Raw genomic sequence first — 22231 nt, 5'->3', positions numbered from 1 at the left:
CACATCTGCCAAGTTTAAACTGTTTGGCCAGATATTATTCTCTATATTCTAAGACAAGCAATTTAAACTTTAGGGAAACCAAGCTTAGGCTGTTTGGCTTTCCTTTAACTGAGCAACCTTTCAAAAATGGAACCTTTGCAGCATGGAAAAGATGAACATTTTTGGCACTTCCACTGTCAATCATGAAATATGAAACCTGTTGCAACAGGAGGCTAACAGGGGGGATGCCTGGGGAAATGTTGTAGGGGGGACGTTTCACCAGTGTGGGGGACGCGACTCCCCAAAAGGGGGACGCCTAGGTGTCCCCCCCAAAATGGGCTATGCGTCCCCCCTTAAATTTGCTCGTAAACAATGATTTATGACAGGGGAAACCTAGTATTTGACCATATTGCCCTACTAATGCGATGCAATTCATGGTAATGTTAAATTCTTAAAGTAAAAGTGGCATTCTCCTTTATCTTTCATTTTCATCATTTTCTCCTTTATCTTTCATTCTTTCTCATTTATCTTTCATTTTCATCCTTTTCTCCTTTATCTTTCATTTTCATCCTTTTACTTAAAGGAGAATGCCACTTTTACTTAAATTTTTAACATTACCATGAAATGACTCAGGATGTTTGAGAGTGGTTCCGACCTCATTGGATTTCATATGGAGAAAGTGGAATTTTAGATCACTCAAAATCCAACAGACTTAACAGTTTTTCAAGAATTCAGGATTCGATGGATTGCAATGTTTCCATTGCATTTTTTCATGTACAAGGGTATGGAATTAGTATTTAATCAAGAGCACCAAGCCCTGTGTGTACTTTAGAGTGACTTTTAGACTCATCACTCCACTATTTTTGAGTTTTAGTTATATCAATTTACTATTCCAGCCTTCAGATTTCAGTATATATTATTGTCTATTTGGCTTAGTACTAATTAGATTCTAGAATGATGAATGATGAATTTTAATTTTAAATCAATTTAGAATCTAGAATGATGAATGATGAATTTAATTTTTAAATCAATGTAGATTCTAAAATGGTGAATAATGAAGGATGAATATGGATCATAGTATTTCATTATTGAACCTCATGGTCTATGGATGAGTCATGTACGTATTAGTAAGGATGATGAGTATGGATAATTGTATTTCATTATTTAATTCAATTATGTGTGTATCATTGTATTATGCTTTCATTATTGAATATGAATTTGAAATATATATATATATATATATATATATATATATATAAAGGAAAAAAAATTATATAGCCCGACGTCTCCCCTCCCCTAAAATTTGAGGGTACTCCCACACGTCCCCCTTGTGCGTCTCCCCTCACCCACGTCTCCCCATCCCGGAGTCTTGGTGGAACATCCGTCACTTTCAAATCCTAGGTTGCTCGGGAGAAGCACCTTGACCCTTGGAAGGGTTGTTTCTATTTCATGTATTGTTGACTTTGTGCACTTGAAACTTGTTCGGTATGCATAAAGTGACTCAGTCTTCGAGAGTGTGATAGATTAGATGGAACTTACAATTTTGTTACATGGAAGCTCAGGCTTAAGATTCTTATGAAAGAGGCTGATCTTATGAGGGGAAGTGCTCAATGAGTTTCTATAGGATACACATTTCACAGAAAATATATACATAAAAAAATTTCATTCCAGACTAACTTGTCTCTAAGGTGGATGAACTCAACAACGAGATGTTCAAATAGAAATGTTCCTCTGCTTCATAAGCAACGAGAATGCTATCAAACATATTGATCAACTACAAACGAAAAACAACAACACATAAATATAAATAAACTAAAATATCATAACAACAAAGGCAACTGATTCCAGCTGGGTTGCAATGCAAGATCTTCCATTAGCTCAGCTATACAGAGTAAGCAGGATGAGATTCTTTCCATGGCAGGGTAACCCAATTAGGCAATTTTCATAACCAGGTCTGAAAAGGCCACAATCAACTCCTCTTTGCTTCAATTTACCCCAATCAATTTTCCAACTGAGCCTTTCATCTAGAAGGTTGTGAACAACATAATTGAGGAAACGCTAAATATCCATTAAATTGTGGTCACTGGAGCAATAACACCTACCCATGTTCGTTAGACCGGAGAGTGGGTAGGAGGGGAGAGGGATGGCAGGGGAGGCAACAATATTTGGAGGGATAGACGAGGATCTGGCAGAGAAGGGCATCACAACAACATCTCCCAGGGCATCACAACAACACAAAGGAGGGAGAAGGTTGAGTCACAAGGGAGGATATTAAAGTTGTAGACAGAATGAGGAAGGGTTGTGGAGGTTGGCAGGAAGAAGGGAGGGAGGGAGGTGGCAACCTTCAGCAACAAGAAGGATGGGGAGGGAGGGAGCTGGCAACCTTCAGCAACAAGAAGGATGCAAGCAACATTAAGGTTCATGGAGGGTGAAGAGGGTCCTCCTTGTAACAATCCCACCTCATAACATCCATGAAACATTAAGGATCGTGGACGGTGAAAGGGGTCCTCCTTATAACAATCTCAGCTCATAACACCCATTTCCAATTTAGAAGTGTCATTTGCAAGAAGCCTAATAAACATGGGATGAGCATGCATGCCCTTAGGGTCACCCATACGTTGGCCATTACATATCTGCTTCCCTGTTTGATTCATGGCTGACATGAAAAAAGGTTACTTTGTTGATTATAAGAAGTATTAATTGCAAAAAATGCAATAATCATGGATGTCCTTGATGGTCATTTTTTATCCATCAGATTTCCAAGGATAATCATGCCTTCTCTTAGGATTACAGCTAGATTGACCATTACATCTTCTTTTCTATCTGGACGATGCTTGACATGAAAGGGGGTTCTCTAGAGAGTGTTACTTTACTGAAACTTAAGTTTAAATGTAAATATAAAGTTTCCATACATCGACCATTTTTTGCTAATAAGAAATTTCCATGCATAAGCCATTTGTTGCTTTAGACGAATTACTTTGCTGTAATAAAATCTATTCAATATGAAATTATTGCTTATAATTGTCAGTGCATCCCATTTATTTGAGCCTGTACCATTCTAGAATCCTTCTTTTCAGGCACTCCAATTTTAGTCGACCCTAATACATATAATATTTTAGGAGAGAGTATTCTGAAGCATACTCACAAGTTTTGAAAACCTAAATGTAAGACAACAGTATATATTTTGAAAAAATAGTGGTAAAGGGAAGTTAATATAGAAATGAATTTTTGAGACATTATGACACCTTAAACACGTATTCAATTTTTTTATATAAGATGAAGACCAGAATCAGAGGGCAATTTAAGTCACGATTCTCTGATCAAGATTAGGGTTCAGATTCAATTTTCATGTTACATACAGTTATCTTGTCAGGCAATGAATCCCATTGACGTCTATCTTCTCAGGGAATGGATCCCGTTGAATTTCAAAAAGCCTAATAACATTGTTGAACTACCTATAAATGCAGGGCTAGGACGGACTCAGTGGTAAGATAAAGTCAAAATGCTCACTGACATAAGAAATTCACTCCCATTTTTTTAAAATCAATGGTTTACCAACAACTATTCATTTTAAGATTTTTGTTCAAAATAGCCATTTTCTTACTATGTTCCAGAGACAGACCATTCATATTACGTCCCCTGCCCCTAGATCAGTGCAAGCTTAGGGGACTATCACCACTTCTCAACGACCCTGGCAACATGCCCAGTCCAGACCCCACACTAATAGCCTAAGTTACATGGTTCAAGTTCGAGTTCAAATTTTTTCATGAGGTTTGGGTGAGGTTAGCCATTAGGTTTGTCTATATAGTAAGAAATCAACATCAATAAACATTAAAAAATGCTATTATGAACTTGGAAATTGAAAAGACAGATTACAAACTTGGGTTGTGACATGAGGTTGTGATTTTCGATATACAAATTTGGTCAATGGCTATGAGGTTCAATGAGATTTGCCAAACCTCGAAAAATATTTTAGAGGTTGCCAAAATTTTGAACCTTAAGGTTGAAGTTCAACAAACCTTGTGACCTAGCTAACAGCCAAGGAAGTCCTCCCTGGCTTCCACGGTGGGAAAAATCATCCTGACAGCAGCACCATTTGCAGTCCAGATTATATAATAGTTCCTCTTCTAGACAGTTTTCTATCCAGAAATTCATTAAACCTTGGATGTTAGAAGAGTGGTTACTAGTAGAGTCTGATTTGCTCTCACTTTTTGTATTCCAGATTCTAGGCATATCTCCCCAATCTATTTTTGGCTATCAGAGCCAGTTTATATCTTCATTTAGGGCAGTATGTAATTTCGTCTCTTACTTTCTGCTTCTTGCTTGGTCTCCCACTCTGTATCGATACAGTGGTACAGAGCAGAACCGATGACATACTTTGTGGTCATTCGTTGGACATTAATAAAAGTATCTTATATTATCTCATCTTATCATCCATACCCCACTGCTACCTTTTTTTATATTATCATGCGCCAACCTATGCCAAACTTCACATAAGTGTTATGCATAGACATCACACATCTCCCTCCCTCTGGGCTGTAAAATGCACCTTATTTCTCTTGGTGCAATCATAACTAGGATTCTCCAACTGATTTCAAATTGGCTTGGGATATGTTCACCTCTGACATTTTTTAAATTGTTACCCTAAACTGGTCTAAAATTAAATTCATTTCTTCTTAAGTTTAATTGTCTATTTAAGTACATTGAAACATAATCAAGCAATTAACAGCTCTGATCAATTGCCAGAAGCATTGATTATCAGATAAAAGCGTATTAGAAACCAGAAAAAATGTCAGGACCTTAGCTACAAAAACATACACAGCCTCTTTTCATCAAAGAACAGAATTTGGATATGGGTGAGGGGTAAGTTCATGGTGTCAGATTGTAAAATCAACTAAACAGATAAAATAACTAACGAAATAAAACACCCTCTTTCATCTCTACCTACTGACAACCATGAAACAAAAATATGTACCCTCCCATGAACAAATGCAAATGTCTAATGATACTACTCTGTCAATTGCTTTAAGGTAGCTATCTCCTCGTGAGAAAATTGATCCTTTGAGAATTCCCTTAGAATTGATATTTATTATGAGAACAATTTATTTCTGCATAGTCTGAAAATGGTACGCATTTAACAGTATTCTTAAGAAATTGAACAGAAAAGGAATGAGAAGGCATTCAGGTATGCATATTAACAGCATTCAGGTATGCATATTAACAGTTTTCTTTAAAAAATGAGCAGAAAAGGAATGAGAAGGTAATTAGTTACCATTTTGGGGGGCATCTTGCAAATCCTCAGCGGTATTTGATGCCTCCACCTTTAATCTCTTTGACTGTCTGTCCACGCCCCTTTTTCCATCTTCACTTTCATCTTCATCATCTTCATCACTGCCCAGCTTCACAGGGGGAGCTGCAAGTTTTGACTTTTGTTTCAAACTGAACGCAAACTTCCCATTTGCAGGAGCGGGTGCAGGCTTAACTGTTGGTTTGAAACTAGTTGCCTTTTTAACAGTCAAGCTAGTCTTGAAGCTATTTGCAGATTCCAAAGAAACACCTGTCGTAACGCCTTGTGTGGAAGCTTGTTCTTTCTGTTGTTGCTGCTGGAGTTGCTTAAACCTTTCTAAGAACGACCCATCATTTACAAACAAACCTGAATTACTTTCTCCCTCCATCACCTCCGAATACACAATATTGTCTGAATGCAGATGGGCAAGCTGTCCAACTACTTTCTCACAAAATCTCTTGCATGTAGAAAAAATTCCTCCCAACTGATCAAAGCATGTGTCATGTAATAACTGACTGCATTACTTAAAGTAAAAGTCAGACAAGATTACAAGGAAAAGAGAAAAACAGAAACCTCACATGAATGTAGCCAAAAAACAAGGGGTTAGCGTAATCACGAAAGTGGGTTCCCCAGCCGATATGTCAAAACAAATTTCAGTCTGAGAAATTTGATTCATACTACATTTTGCCAATGTTACCAAAAATATTAACAAGAAACACAATGAGAATCAGGAACAGATGAAGAGACAGGGCTCAAGGATTTTAGGTGATAAGAAATGAACTCCCATGTACAAATGTGGTGTCAACATGGTAACAGGGACAAAACAATACAAGAAATGGGTTTCCTGGACAGGCTTCTAGTAACAGTCCTTTTGCTACACCAATAGGAAGTAATTGAATTGAATTTTTCAACTGATTACAGGAAATAAACCTGTTTAAACTAACATTCAGTTTAAGGGTACATGGACAGCGGGACGAGAAATACGTCCCCTAGTCAGGCTTCTGGTACCACGGCGTTTTGTTACACCAATATCAAGATTCGACAACTTTATATAATTAAATTTGAAAAAAATAACAAAAGCGCCTTCCAAAACTGAAATTTAGTTTCAACAAACCCGGCTAAGGAACCCACGCAAAAAAATTGTCCACATAAATTATAATCAGTAAAAATGTGAAAATAGAGACCCAAAGGCCTCTCTCTCCCCCTTACTTTCTCCTCTGCTTCATCCAGTGTATCGGTCTAATTGGGAAGACTGTAGATCCTCGATGAAAAGCATAAACTCAGAGATTCCGGATTCCCATCTTCCACCCTGCTCAGAGTTCAGGTCAGCGTCCTATAAAAACATCCCTAATTCTACACTATCCACAATGTTATCAGCAGAAGCCAACCTACCCAACAAATAAACCAAAAAAAAACTGTTTTGACCATATTGCACCCACACAAAATAACATATAAGAAAAGAGAACCCAAAAAAATCAGCATATTTTCACCGGAAGCATTCCATTAACCCACAGGACAAACTCAATCAATCAAAAAAAAACAACGACACTATATAAAGAGATGAATAGAAAAACAATCACCCAAACCCTAGAAATCAATGCTCTTTTGCTCAAAATCTACAACAAAATCCCATAAACCAATATCAGTATTCTTTATTCTTACATTTATCAAACTCTTGACACAATTCGTTATTCATTATCTCCTCATAAAGCAAATACTCGACTCTAGACCTTTATCAAAACCCTAATAAAAAAATTCGTAGTTTTGCTCTTCGCATTTTAATATTGATACAGAATCTATCGACGCAAAACATTGCAGGAAAACCTAAATAAAATGGAAGTTCAGAAAACCCGTACCTGGATCTCGATCAAACGCGCCTCTTGATTGACTGACAAATCTGTTTGTAAAATGGTTAAATAAGTACAAATCTTAATCGGAAAGCAGGAGGAGCAGAAGTTTTGGTGAGGGAGGAATAGTCCATGTCAATTAAACCAGATACCATTACAGATGTCAATTAAACCAGATAGCAGTTGGACACTAGATGTTAATCAGAGAATCAAAAAGTAGACTACTATACTCATTCCGATGTCAATCAGAGAATCAACAAGTAGACAACTAAACTCATTCAAAGAAGGCTCGTCGGCCTAAAAATGAATAACGACAAATTCGGATGACCGAAGGCAATCAAAAGAAGGTCGTGATCAACTGAAATTCACATGTACACAATATGACTTGTAAAATTCTAAAAGCCTTGAGATATTTTTTGCCAAACCTTATTCAAGATACTTGAAGTATATCTCATAAAAATAATTTTCAAACTTTTATTTAAATACAATCCCCAAAGATTGACATACTCCGATTTGAGATCCTTGATATTTTTAAGTTCTCCCATTCGACAAGGTAACGATTTAAACTTTTTACAAGAGTTAATATACAAGAATTGGAGATATGAAAGTGTATCTATCTCTTCAGATGTATCTGCGATGTGACTGGAATCCAACTTGATAAATTCAAGTCGTTTCAATTCCACAATGCTGTTGGCAAAGATTGTACGGCCGTGCGATGAAAATCCAATACCCTCAAAGAGGAGAGGTGAAGTAAAAATGTTTCTGAATTTCTTTCAATCCCTTATTCACTCCCAAGCTTAAAGTAACTAGTTTGGGCCCACGGGATTTTGGATTGATGGTGAATGGATGTACTGTTAAGTCACTCCTTGCTATAAGTCACTGATTCAAATCCCCGTGAGTGATTATGATTAGTTAATATTACATAGAAAAAAAACAACTAGTTTGGGACATCTCACTTCCTTTCCCGGCAAAGACATAATATCATTACGCATAACGGATATTCGCCTGCAATCATCCGATCCTCGGATGTCAGGGAATTGTTGAAGACTTTGACCTGCTCTTAATACACCATTCTCTTCACTCTCTCCAATATAGACTGCCATGCCCTGGACAACACCGTGAATTCTAATGACACCCTCTTCCACCTGAATTGTTGAAGACTTTGACCTGCTCTTAATACACCATTCTCTTCACTCTCTCCAATATAGACTGCCATGTCTTGGACAACACCGTGAATTCTAATGACACCCTCTTCCACCTGAAATAAGCAACGATTTTCAAGTACCTTTACATAGCTCTCCCCAGTCTTCAATACATAGTCATAGTCCGCATCTTCTTTAGTCTTAACTAGGCCTTCTGCGATCCATATTTACAGCGTCATTTCCACCAGCAATCCAGAGTCTTCACTGAACATGGCAGACTAAAGAAAACAGTTTTTCAAATTAGCATCGGGCAGACTATCGTAGCTCCATGTCAATCGTTGATACAATTCTTGATCAATTCGAGGATGAGTAATTGGAAAATTTAAATCCACTTTTCGAATCTGCTTTAAAACAAGCTTCCACTCATCTACAGCTGTGTTACCCATCATTGTCGAGGCTATTACCTTTATTGCCAGTGGCAACCCTTTACACTCCTCTGCCAACTGTCGTGCAGTCTTCTGTATATCCTCAGGAACATGGCCGTCTTCAAAAGCTACTCTCAAAAACAACTCCCAGGCGTCCTCGATTCGGAGGGGTTGTATTTCCATGAACTGTTTTGCATTCATTTCTTGAATCAGATCTCTATTTCGAGATGTGAAGACGATTTTGCTTCCTTTGTTCTTGCCAAATTGCATAACCAATTCTTTCAGATAGAGTGCCCTCCACATGTCGTCTAAAACCAAAAAGAATTTCTTGGTCTTCATATAGGCACACAACTTCATCTTCACCATATCGGGAGAACAGTTGGTCAGATCTAAATTAATTGCAGAAGCAATGTCATTTTGCATTTGTAGAATTGGAAATTGGGCAACTGTAACCCAAATCACATGATCAAAAACGTCACTAACCTTGTAGGTGTTGTAGACTTTTTTAAGCAAGGTTGTTTTTCCCACACCACCCATACCGTATACACCAATTATGCGAACATGGGGAGCTTCCAAAATCCATCTCTGTAGCTGTGCCTCGGCAAATTTTATTTCCAATCCGACCAATCCGGTGTCGGGTTCATCCTGAAGTAATACGTCTGCCTGTTGTTGTGCGGAGAATGCAATCTGCTGAGCACTGCAAAACAAGGAGAAGTCGCTTCTAAGCTGATCATGGAGCCCAGGAATAGCTTTGTTCCACCCTTGGATTTGCTTAAAGACATTTGGCTTGCAAAGGAGGTAGTCAATACACTGCTGTAGCCTCGGGCGTTGTGAGCGATGGATCAAGTCTCTGGCCTCTCCAACTTTGCGTTGCATCCTTAGCAAGCAATTCTCTAGAGAAGCCGGTGTCTCCTTCTGCTGATCTTGAAACTGAGAATTGATGTCAAGCAAGAGGCTCTTCATACGATATAACTGCTCTTCCAGAAGCTCACGGTTGCCATCCAGGTGAATTACATCGTCTATCTGTTGGATGAGTTGTTCGATAAGTGGAGCAAAAAAACCGCTGCTACTAGTGTTACCTGCGTTTCCCATCACAATATCCAATGCTTGTACCAAAAGCATGTGAGATCAGAGCAGCATAGCAAATGAAATTAGTGTAGAATAAAATAAAGTATGGGTTATAAAAACAGAAAAAGAAAACAAAGCAGGCGGGCAGATCATGAATATAACAAGAAGCAGCAAACAATAACAGAAGAGCCTTGTAAGCAAAAGCCACCCTTTATTCATTTAATAGGGAAACACCCAAGACGATAATGTTGGGTCACTGGAGTGTCCGGCAGTAAAGTTAATAATGGACTTTGATGTTGGGTCATTGGAGGGTCTAGCTGTAAAGTTAATCAGTCAATAGTTGATTTTCGTGTTAAAACTCAAGAGTCCGCTGGATTAATCGCAATCAAGTTAAAGATGATGATACAAAATGAAATCAATTATTAAGTTCAACTATACTTTAGTCACAAAAAGGTAAGAAATCACTTAGATTTACGGGCATTGTTTCAGTGAGCCAGTGAATTACTTTGACAATATTTGATAGTAGTGGAGAGTAGTTAATGAATGTTTCACACCCCTTTCGCTCCCCGTTCTCTTTAAAATCACGGGTCCCTTGTGTACGATAAAAAACGAGACCTGTCACCTTTGAAATGTTGATTAAGTCCAAACCTCTCAGCTTTCAACCATTTCTATGCTAAGAGTTTTCTAGATGAATTAAAGATGACCATACAAAATAGAATCAATTATTGAGTTCAGCTATGATATAGGAAGTCCAACTATATTTTAGTCATAAAAAGGTGACAAATCAGTTTGCGATTAGATTGATGGGCATTGTTTCATTGAAATTGCACATCAAAGTTAATGAATGTTTGACTTGTCTTTAGTTATCTTTAAAATCACGGATCCCTTGTGTTCAATCACAATGAGACAGCCAGCAAACGAAACTTCTCACCTTCCAACTATATCAAAAGTCTAAACAATTTTAGAGTCGGCGATAGTTGAAAAGTAAGAGGAAGCGAGAGTAACATTTTCAAAAGTCTAAAATTTTAGAGTCGGCGAGAGAGTTCGCGAGTAAGCCTTGACACCTACGAAGTAGGATAATTTCAAAGGTCTAGCGAAATCGAACATAATAGGGCACATAAAACACAATATTCAATAAGTTACATATGTACATATGTAACGATGATAATTAGTGTATCTTTTTGGTTGGTCGAGTTTAGAAGAGTTATTTTATTGAGGGGTTATGGATTCAATTCTCTTAATATTATAGTGAACCATAGTAAAAAATACAGATTTTTTTATATATATTTTATAATATTTTTAAGTAGCAATATTATTTATACTTATCTTTTATGTTTTAATATAAGAGTGAGTATTCTTTAAACTTGGAGATCATTATAATTCTTGAATTAATATTATAAATGCAAAGAAAAATAAATTAATGATTAGATTGTTTTATTTTTAAGTTAAATTTTTATGTATTTTATTAAATTTATATATTTTAATATGATAGAAACATTTTGACTAGGCCTATTGGTTAAGAACATGTCTTTTCTTTATAAGAGGTTACAAGTTCAAATTCAAATTATATGCTTAGAGAATATACATTTTTATGGACTTAGCAATGAAATCACCACAAAGTGGGTTCCTTGTCCCATAAACAAAAAGATCTTATACACCAATTTTGTGTGTGGCTAACCATGACCTTATTATTATTATTATTATTATTATTATTATTAAGAACATGTCTTTTCTTTATAAGAGGTTACAAGTTCAAATTCAAATTATATGCTTAGAGAATATACATTTTTATGGACTTAGCAATGAAATCACCACAAAGTGGGTTCCTTGTCCCATAAACAAAAAGATCTTATACACCAATTTTGTGTGTGGCTAACCATGACATCATCATCATCATTATTATTATTATTATTATTATTATTATTATTATTATTATTACTATTATTATTAAAAATAGTTTAAAATACTTTCTACAAATTAAAAATTTAAATATTAACTATAAAACTTAAAAGAAGTTAAATTATGTATTATCTATACATATTGAAGTGTTATAACTATTTCAGTTAAACCATAAAAATGATTTGAACAACAACTATCAAATTATTGAGAATAAAAATATGACGAAAACTTGAAGATTAAAATATCCCACTCATAAACAAAAAATGCAACCAACGAACCAAATATCTATAGATGTGGAACCTTGGGTAACAATCTGCATATATAAAGAATACTAACCAATAAGTCAAAGAATGTTGAATCAAATGGAACCTATCGTTTATGATGACAAAGGTTTTTAAGTAAAAACATCAAGATTTCAAGTAAAGACCTCAAAGGTATAACTCTCCCAAAACTAAGATCTCCAACTTTATGTAAGCCTTTACTTTTGCTCACCAATAGATTCAGTGGCTTTAGATCCCTAAAGAAAGTTAAACCCAATTCAAGTCCAATAATAGAGATACCATGTATCTATTTTTAATCTGTCCTCATAATTTGAAGTCACACAACCTCATAGTTTCATATGTTTAAATTGACGGAAAATTGGTTCCAAAAAATGTACTATGTTATGAATTGGTGTAAATGAACCCTATTAGGAAGTTGAAACTTTGATTTGAATATATATCAACAAATGGTGTAAATGAACCTCAATGGGGATTTGAAACTATGATTTGAATATATATCTCAAGAATCATGAGTGAAATGATGACTCGAGACTTTGCTCCATGCTTACACCACTACTAACTCACACATGATCAAACAAGATTGTGACACACACTTTACATGTTCATTGTCTCCATTTGTAACAGGTGAAGACAAAATTACTTTGTTATAAAAAAAATGAATAAATGTATAAATCATTAAATTATATACCAATTTGTGAAAATTCCTTAAACCCAGAATCCCTACTGCAGCAACTGATGATATTTCTCCTACTTGTTAGATTTATATGAACAAGTTATTTACAGTTTCCTACGGAAAAACATTGAAATACATACACTGCAGCCTACACCATTTAAAATAATATGTTGAAAAAAGAAAATGAACAATAGAGAGATACAACACAAATGACATAGTTGTTTTTGGACAAACATCCCCGGAAAAACCTAATGCGGGAAAACCGGTGCAGCAGATCTGAGGGTTTCTATTATTAAGCAGAAGTTATTTTTTAATACAATCTCTAGATGCCTGGCTAGCAATCCAGTACAGAGAATAAAATTTGACAGAAGAAATTAGTGAGATTACCTCACTCTACACTGCAAGTCCTAGCTGATCCAACAATTGAACCAACGAGTCCCGTGCTACTTTTGCGCTGCCCCTACACAGTCACTGCGTGGGCCTACGCCAGCCTCTAAGCCATTGTGTCACCTCTTTGATGGATTGATTTTTTATCAGGAGTTGAGTCCAGCCATCCTAGATCATAACATCAACCTACTCAACAAATTTCGAACCTCTACGTGGAAGGCTTTTGTCCTGCTCTGCATGGGCCCTTCCTAGCTCTATGTCACCCTCTTTGGGCACTGTGTTTCCTCCTCTGTGTGCCTCTCTACCTCTCTGTAGAGTATTCTTGGCTCTGGAGAAGATCCTCCAGCCAAAACTCTCTCTGCCCCTCTCTGTGTGATCACTACGAAATCACTGCACTGCCTCTAGCTTCAACAATTCAATCTGACTGATCAACTCTCTGTGTGTCTTTCCAAAAGACACTCAAGCCTCCTTAAATAATCTCCTCGTTGAAATTCAATGATCCAAATTAGAAGCTAATCAATGGCTAAGATCATTTATGCTTGATCCTCGTCTTCTTCTAGAAGTTACACACGCAGTTAGATTAATACCCTTTAATTATTTTAATTTCCTAAGTTTAGGCTTAGGGTCTCATTAAAAATAATTAATTATTTAATAAAACTGTCTCCAGGTGGAATTTCCCAAAACTCTTTCTGTGTTCTTTGGAATACATGTGCCCAAGCCTCCCTGCAAAATGTTGAGACTTAGAGCACATCCAATGCTACCAAAAATCAACACTCCCTCTTAGCGAGGAATGTGCTCTAGCAATGCCTCCCACTAAAGCATCACCCTGACTTTGTAACATCGTCCTCTGCATTGTTGATGTTTGACATGTTGTCCACCAACTACTACGTTGTTGCTGCAATTGTACTGCCACTGTCAACACTGCATTCGTACTACAACTCCCTCTGAATTTTTGCATCCATGTTGTTGTTGGCACTACCACTACCAACTGCTCCTGCACTTACAAACTACTGTTGCTCTTGTATCGGCAATGGGAAAAAAATCCCAAATTACTCAACAAGTGTTCAGCATAGATGCATCTTGATGTTGAATATCTGACTACTGCTAGTCCCATGCTATCCCTTTAAAGTTACTGCACTGTTGCCGCTACTGCACTGTGCCTCCCTGCACTACTATAACTCTGCACTACACTGCTTAGAATTGTCATTCTAGCCACTACTTCTATTGCTCCAACACTCCTCTGCACCAACTAACACTGGTCCATCCTGCTACTTCTGATCTGGGCTCCCATAGCAAGGAATTGATTTGAGAGGTGGGCTCCTCAAGGATCCTGCCCATCTGAAGCTCTTTCGAACTAAAGCTCGAAATCAGCCCACGTCCTTGCTGGAGGTATCTTCGATGTCATGGAGACCTCCTCCTCCTTGTCTTTTCCAGTGAAACCTTTGGATCGTGCTTCTCATCTTTGTCCTTCTTCTTGAGAGGACATTGTGTTGCGTAGTAACCCATTTCACCACACCTGAAGCATTTGATCTTTGAGATGTCCCTTTTCCACCTCCGCTGCTCCTGTTGCCCCTTGGATGCAAGGGCTTCATTTTCTTCTTCTTCCCTGAGCTTCAGTCCACTATTGCTGCTTCCGTCAAGCTTTCACTGACTAGATATCTCCTTAGCTCTTCTTGCTTGAGAGTTTCCCACATACTATCCCAGTCTAGCAAAGTTGCCCCGCCCAAGATGCTCTGGACAAAGACTTGCCACTCTTCTGAGACTGAGTTTAGGGCCAGTCTCACCATCTCGGAACCTTGAAGTGTAGATGCCACAATTGCTAACTCGTCTCGGGTCTCTTGAGACTTCGCAAGGAACGGATCTATGCACTCCCCCTTTCGTATCTACGCAAATCTTAGTTTCCGCTCTACGTACATCTTCCACTGCTAGAAAGATCCTTGATACAACGTTTCCAAGGCATCCCACATCTCCTTAGCAATCCCTCTGCTAGCGACGTGACAAACCACGTGATCCTTTACTCCATCAAGGATCATCCTCTTGGCCTTCATCATTTCTTCCTAGTACTTCTTCAACAGATTTAGATCTGCAGGCACATCCACCACGTTGTTGACATAGGCCTTGAGAGAATGCTCATATAGAAGAAATGACATCCTTGCCTTCCAGATGACATAGTTGGATGCCCCATCTAACCTGTCCTGGTATCTCAGCCCAGTGGTTTCCATCTCTACCATGAAAATGTCGAATTGCTCCTCTCTTCTTCTTACTATTGTTGCTCAACCAATAAGAAAACAGACTTCTTGGCGGGAAGTCTACTGAGGAAAAAATTCCCTCACTATGCTTCTCTTCTCTCTTTTGATGATTTTCTTCCCAGCAAACTACCTATAGAAAAACTGCGTCGCACCAGCTCTACCTCACGCTAAGGCTCTGCGTTACTCCCTCTTGCATGGAAATATTTCGATCTAGAATCCCTTCCTCTCTGTCGACTCACTCAAAGGGATTATTTCCTTGAAAATTCAACCCTCCTAGCTTGGACTATTCAATCCCTCTAGGGATTCAAACTACTACCTCCTGCAGCTATTTTATATGCTTCTTTGCTCAGCGTTGGGTTCTCTGGCGCTGTTCTTCTTGCTTCACCTGCACTGCTATGATACCATGTGAAAATTCCTTAAACCAAGAATCCCTAATGCAACAATTGTTGATATTTCTCCTACTTGTTAGATTTACATGAACAAGCTATTTGTAGTTTCCTATAGAAAATATTGAAATGCATAGACTGTAGCCTACACCATTTAAAATAATATGTCGAAATAAGAAATTGAACAATAGAGAGATACAACAAAAATGACGCAATTGTTTTTGGACAAACGTCCCCAGAAAAACCCAATGCGTGAAAACTGGTGCAACAGATCTGTGGATTTTTATTATTAAGCATAACTTAGTTCTAAATACAATCTCTGGATGTCTGGCTGGAAATCGAGTACAGAGAATATCACTCAGCAGAAGAAATTAGTGAGATTACCTCACTCTACACTACAAGTCTGGCTGATCCAACAGCTAAACCAACGAGTCCCCAGCTACTTTTGCGTTGCCCTTACGCAGTCACTACGTGGGCCTACTGATGAGCCCCCAAATTGGGTAACCTATTGGACTCATTTTGCCTAATTATCCTTGTTCAGTCCTTGTTCAATCCTTCATTTTTCATAGCTTATGCATTATTTTTTAGTATGTTTATGTCATTTGTACAAATAAGGGTAGTCACTCTTCCTAGGTGGCTAACACGTGCTCATTTCAGGTTTTTTGACACATGTTGGAGCAAAACTGAGCAATCATGGGCTAGAAGACAGCCAAGCTTGAGGTGAGGATTCGTAGGGGGGTTGTCTATGGCATTAAATAGCCCTTCCTCGGGATCTTCACCCCCAACTCCGAGCTCCAAAGGCCACCAAAACCGTATCTAGAAGGTAGCCAAGCAGATTTTAGAAGGGGCTGTCTACTCACAGTTTGGACAACCAAGTCCCATAGATTTAGGAGGCCAGCTAGGGCCCTCATGGTGTATAAATGTTAAGGCCTCAGCCTTCGTAAGGGACTTTTGAAACCATTGCATATTTTGCACTACAGTGCTGTTAGCTTTACTTTGTTCTCTTGTAGCCATTTTGGCATAACTCTTGACTTATGACTATTTTTTGATAATGAGAAGCAGTCCGATTTTATATCAACTCTGAGTTTTCTATAGGAGCCATAGCTCTCAGGGTTGGGCCCAACCTGAGAGCCTAGGGCTTCCTTTTTTGTACTGTTACCTTTCCTTTATGCATCGTTGTTTTCCTTTTATGCATTTGAAACGTATTTCTGTTGGGCAGATTTAGTTGTGTTGGTTAAATAGGTCACTGTTTATGAATAGAATTGCTTCAGATGTTTAAAATAGATTGGTAGGATAATAACAGGAAAAAATCTCCAAGAAAAGGGTCAACAACACTCTCGGTTTCACCTCATCCTTATTGGATCAGGGGCTGGAATTGAAGAAACAGTGCTGCCCCAACAAAAACACTAGTTTGCTTGACCATGCAATCCTTAGTGTACTGTTTTCATTTGCAGAAGTTAGTTATGGGTTCAGATCTCTGAAATGTTTCTTTGCATGATTGATGTACATGGTTTTCTTTCCAAATAAAGCTGATGTTCATTCGTTTTATTGACAGTTAGATTAGATTAGCTAGGAATTTGATTATTTGTAAGACTTTGTTAATTCGGTTAAATGTACACCATGCAGGGCATCTCTACCACTCTCTCATCCGCCTAAGCTTCATCAGAGCCAGTTGTTCCATCTCCTAGCTAGGTTCCTCGTCTCACACCTGTCCTTTTGCCCACGTAACCCTACCTTCTTGCTCCATCATTGTCTTAGCCTTCTTTAAGCCAAGTCAGCCTTCTACACCCTCTCACCACTCCATCCACCAGTCCCTGGGTCACTCCAAGCCCCTATCCTACCTCCCTATCCATTCATGCATCTTCCCTCATTCACCCATCCTCTAAAATCCACTTTTTGAACATCCTGTAGAACCCCTGCATACTTCCTGTAGAAGCTCACAAATGAGGTTTCTTGATAGCCAAACTTTGTGAAACTCTCCGGAAGGGTGTTAGGGACTCCTTAGACCCTCTCTGAACCTTCACAGCCTTTTCCAAGCATTTCTCTTCCTTGATCCACCCCTGCACAGTAAAAAGCCAGTTAAAAGCACATGCATGATAATTCTAATAACTTATTCAAAAATACAAAAAGATGTTTTCTTCAGGTAGAGGTAGTCTAGACACATGTATTTTACCTTCATAGAAGTAATGGCATCCCTTCCAGTAGTTTGCATTCTCTCCTTTGCATCAGTAGGACTAGCTGGTAGAATTAGCGTTTGCTAGGGTTTGCGTTACTTTTTGGCTTTCAGTTTCTTTCCGCAAGTGATTAGCTTCCTTTGACTTAGCTTTCATCCATTAGTTAAAAAGCTTCTTCTAAGAGCTCATAGAAGTTGGCTTAAGCCCCTAGCGGACTTGTGCCAGCTGACCAAGTGACAGCTGCGGCAAGAGCTAGTACTTGTGCATACATCACCGTCGCTTCCAAGTTTGTTACGAACTACCGGGTTGATAAAAGTAAAGAAGGGAGTCCCAGGAGTTGCAGCATTATTGCTGCAATACTGGAGCCCACCATCTTTTTGGCGCCATTGCTGGGGAAGCGTCAGAGTATTTGTGATTGCTGCTTTTCTTCTATTTTCCTACTCTTGCCTTCTGCTAAATAGTTTATTTCATTTCCATTCTGCAATTTCATTTCTGCAAAAGTAAAGTAGACATTTCCTGCTTCCATTGATTAGACTTTCAATTCTGCAAGCGTAAAATAGAATTTCAATTTTGTAAACGTAGTCTAGTATTTCCTTCTTGCAATTTGATTTCAGCAAAGTAGATTAGTCCTTTCCTGCTTTCATTTCAATTCTACATTTTCATTTCCGCAAGATAGATTCTAGTTAGTTGCAATTCCATCTGTTTCAGTTTTTCAGGTACAAGCAGAGAAAAAGCAAAAAAAAAAAAAACAACCAAAAATCCTTTCATGCCTCGTAGGAACAGAGATAATACCGGAAATTCCTACCCAACACCCCCACCACTTCACTGAGTCACCCTTCTCTCTTCTATGGTGGCAGTGATCCAGAAGAACCTATAGGTGAACCTCCTGAGATATACGAAGATCCTATAACAAAAGAAGAGCAAGAAAACATTCCTTTTGAAGCCATGGCTGAAAACCGAAACGGTAGAAGAGAAGATGAGAGAATAGAAGGTACCTTCCCCATCCGAGAGACTAACGGGGACATGAAAATGAAGAACATAAGTCCCTCGGCCTTACCTCATTTCCATGGATTGACCACTGAAGACCCTGATACCTTCATGTTTGTGTTTGTTGTCCTTTGTCGAACCTATGATTATACAGAAGATGAGCAAAAATTGAAACTCTTTCCCTCTACCCTCAAGGATGTAGCATTACGCTGGTTCATGGGGTTACCTGGAAACAGTATCACCACTTGGGCTCAGATGCTGCAAGCTTTCAATGCCAAATACCGGGACTACTGTAGATCCAAGGAAACTAAGGGAGAAATCTTACGAATGACCATGGGAAGCAATGAATCTTTAGAAGACTACGAGGAAAGGTTCCAACTCAGTTATAAACGGGCCAGGTGAACACTTGACTCGGAATCTCTGAAGCTGGTTCTGCTCCAAGGAGTCCCTGAAGACTTTCTGGACACCCTTAACATACTGGCTGGAGGAGACATCCACCAACTACCTTATGAGGACATAAAGACCGTGTTTAGAAACCATTCTAGGGTGGCCCGGAAGAGAGGTAGGGGGAATCATCTTTCAGCTAGTACCGCCTTCTCCAAGCATGAGTTTTCTAACCAGATGGAAGACCTCAAGAGTGAGATGAGACAGACTATTGCCATGCAACTTGATACCTTCCGAATTCAGCAAAAGAAAGAGGAAGCTGAGAGGGCTTTGGCCATTTTTTGTCCTAGATGCACGAGGAAGCATCCCAAGAATGAGTGCCCATTACACTCAGTAGAGGTATGTTTCATTTGTGAGGAAGACCACCCCACCAACCAATGCCCTACCTTGCCTGGATTTAAAGCCATGTATCTAGGGGCTGAGGTGGCTACTGAACCTCTCTACTTCCTCAACCAGAGGAGGCCACATGGACCCAGACCTTACCAGCAAGGGATGCAAGGGACATTCCAAGCTTATTATAACCCCAACCAATCCGTTCATATACCTTCTTGGGCCCCCCCTACTCATCCTTCCTGGTGCACACCTCCTCCGTGGTCTTATCTATCTTCATACCATACTCAACCTCCTTCTCATTCGTTTCACTCACATGCCCAGCCATAACCTCAGTGGAATGCACCTCAACGGGGTAGAGGCCCCAGTACAACACTCCTCTCGCCATTTTGCCTCCACCACCAGCTCAACCACAACCATTACCTCCTGCTCCTCCAAGACAACCCCAGATGCTTGCTCAACCGAACCCGAACCCCAACAACAGACAGGCCCAACATGTATATATTGGGGAGACAACATGCCCTACCTATGTTGTGGAGATCCAGGAGATCAACCTGCGATCTGGGAAGGTCCTTCCAGAGTGCCAACCTCCTCCCCTAGAGGAGGAGGAAGAGAAACATGAAAGTTAACCCCAAGCCATTCCACCCTTTCCTGAGTGACTCACAGTAACCACACAACCCAACCCAGAAGAGAATGAGCTTCTGGGAGAACTCAAGCAGTTGTGTGTGAAAATACCACTTCTCCAGGCCATAAAAGATGTACCGTTATACAACAAATTGATTAAGGAGAAGTGTTTCAGGCACCCAGGCAGGCGAAAGAGAGATGCCTCAACCATCAATGTCATAGGACAACTGTCTGATCTCATGTTGGGGAAAGTAATCTGTCCAAAGTATTTGGACCCTGGGAGTCCTGTAGTTGATGTCCACATCAATGGCACCATCATACCCCACACCTTGATTAATCTAGGGGCCACCATTAATGTGATGACCAGGGACACCATGCTTAAGCTCAACCTTCAGAGTTCCTTAAGGAAGACCTCAAAAGTGCTGCAATTGGCAGATCGCTCCACCGTGACTCCCGAAGGGATTGTGGAGGATGTCTTGGCCTCTGTTGACTCTTGGGAGTATCCTGCGGACTTCTTGGTCCTTCAACCCAAGGCAAAGCTTACTGGATACCCGCTCATTTTGGGAAGACCATGGTTAGCCACTGCGGATGCTTACATCAGCTGTCGAGCAGGAAGCATGACCATCAAAAATGGTCCTATGTCCAAACAGTTGGTACTATACCCTCCTGCCCAACCTCTACTAGAACATGACTTACCCCTCTGGTTAGAAGAAGGAGAAGAGGATGAGGTCTACTCTACACCATTATGCACAGTAGAGGCCACCAGGGGAGGTCCTCAAATCGAGGATGATTTGATGGAGAACTTAATCCAAAATCCTCCCCCTAGTGCACTATCCTTGGAAGAGTTGGTGGAAGATACCCAAGCCAATGCTTTAGTGGACCTATGTGCGACTGATCCGACCATTCCCAGAGTTAAGAATGTGGAGTTTGGCCCTGAAATAACTTTAAAGATAAGCTCCTCTCTCTCTCCCTCTCAAGAAAAGGAGCTATGTAGCCTCTTGACCCACCATTTGGAGGCTTTTGCCTGGAGCTACAAGGAAATGAAAGGAATCCATCCCTCGGTCTGTACCCATCATATTTACATTAAGGAGGACTGCAAACCAATCAGGCAACCTCAGAGGAGAATGAATCCAGCCCTTAAGGACATTGTTAAAGAAGAAGTGCAAAAATTGTTGGATGTAGGATTCATCTACCCCATATCGGACAGCGAATGGGTTTCCCCTCTAGTGTTGGTACCCAAGAAAAATGGGAAGTGGAGAATCTGTGTGGACTATAGAGAACTGAACAAAGCCACCAAGAAAGACCACTTCCCTCTGCCTTTCATAGATCAAGTGTTGGATGGACTGGCAGGAAAGAAGTTTTTCTCTTTCCTAGATGGGTTCAGCGGGTATAATCAGATCCAAATCAGCCCGAAGGACCAAGATAAGACCACCTTCAATTGTCCATGGGGTACCTTTGCCTACCGAGTCCTTCCCTTTGGGCTATGCAATGGCCATGCCACTTTCCAAAGAGATGTATTGAGCATCTTTGTCGAGTTGGTTCATGATTCGGTGGAAATCTATATGGATGACTTTACTCCTTACGGGTCTAGCTTCCAAGAAGCCTTGTCCAACCTGGGAAAAGTTTTAAGCAAGTGCATTGAGATGAAACTGTCCCTCAGCCCTGAAAAATGTGAATTCTTGATGACTGAAGGGACTGTGTTAGGTCATACCATTTCTCGCCAAGGATTACAGGTGGATCCTAATAAAATTGTTATCATCAATAAGGTTCCACCTCCTCAGAAGGTAAGAGATGTTCGGAGTTTCTTAGGCTTAGCAGGATATTATAGAAGGTTCATTAGAGACTTCAGTAAGCTAGCCTCGCCATTGTTTGGCCTCTTAGCAAAAGATGTTGAGTTTAAATGGACGGACGACTATCAGAGGGTTCTGAATGAATTAAAGGATAACTTGGTGTCCGCCCTAATTTTGAGAGGCCCAAACTGGGCCCTACCTTTCCACATCCACATTGATGCCTCAAACAAGGCCATAGGGGCAGCCTTAGGACAAGTTG

General features: G+C 39.4%; 1 protein-coding gene across 2 annotated transcripts; it reads right to left on the bottom strand.

Annotated features, from left to right (window-relative positions):
* Positions 1 to 5206: 5206 nt before the first annotated feature.
* LOC149150100 (SURP and G-patch domain-containing protein 1-like protein) lies at positions 5207 to 7207 on the bottom strand. 2 transcript variants are annotated; one of them, XM_089439203.1, is made up of 3 exons: positions 7123 to 7207; positions 6476 to 6575; positions 5210 to 5781 (listed from the first exon to the last, which is right to left on the bottom strand). In XM_089439203.1, the coding sequence occupies exons 2-3, from the start codon at positions 6490 to 6492 to the stop codon at positions 5244 to 5246; spliced, it is 555 nt and encodes a 184-aa protein (XP_089295329.1). In that variant the 5' UTR covers positions 6493 to 6575; positions 7123 to 7207; the 3' UTR covers positions 5210 to 5243. The 2 variants fall into 2 exon arrangements, with proteins under 2 accessions (XP_089295330.1, XP_089295329.1); XM_089439204.1 differs by lacking the exon at positions 6476 to 6575 and having other exon boundaries at positions 5207 to 5781; positions 7123 to 7187.
* Between the last annotated feature and the right edge of the window lie 15024 nt (positions 7208 to 22231).

This window comes from Pinus tabuliformis, chromosome 9 (genome assembly GCF_031772625.1).
Source record: "Pinus tabuliformis cultivar Carrire ecotype Pingquan chromosome 9, CPIR1, whole genome shotgun sequence".
Lineage (NCBI taxonomy): Eukaryota > Viridiplantae > Streptophyta > Pinopsida > Pinales > Pinaceae > Pinus > Pinus tabuliformis.
The sequence above is the reverse complement of the archived record's forward strand: the minus strand, read 5'-3'. Positions and strand labels throughout refer to the sequence as shown.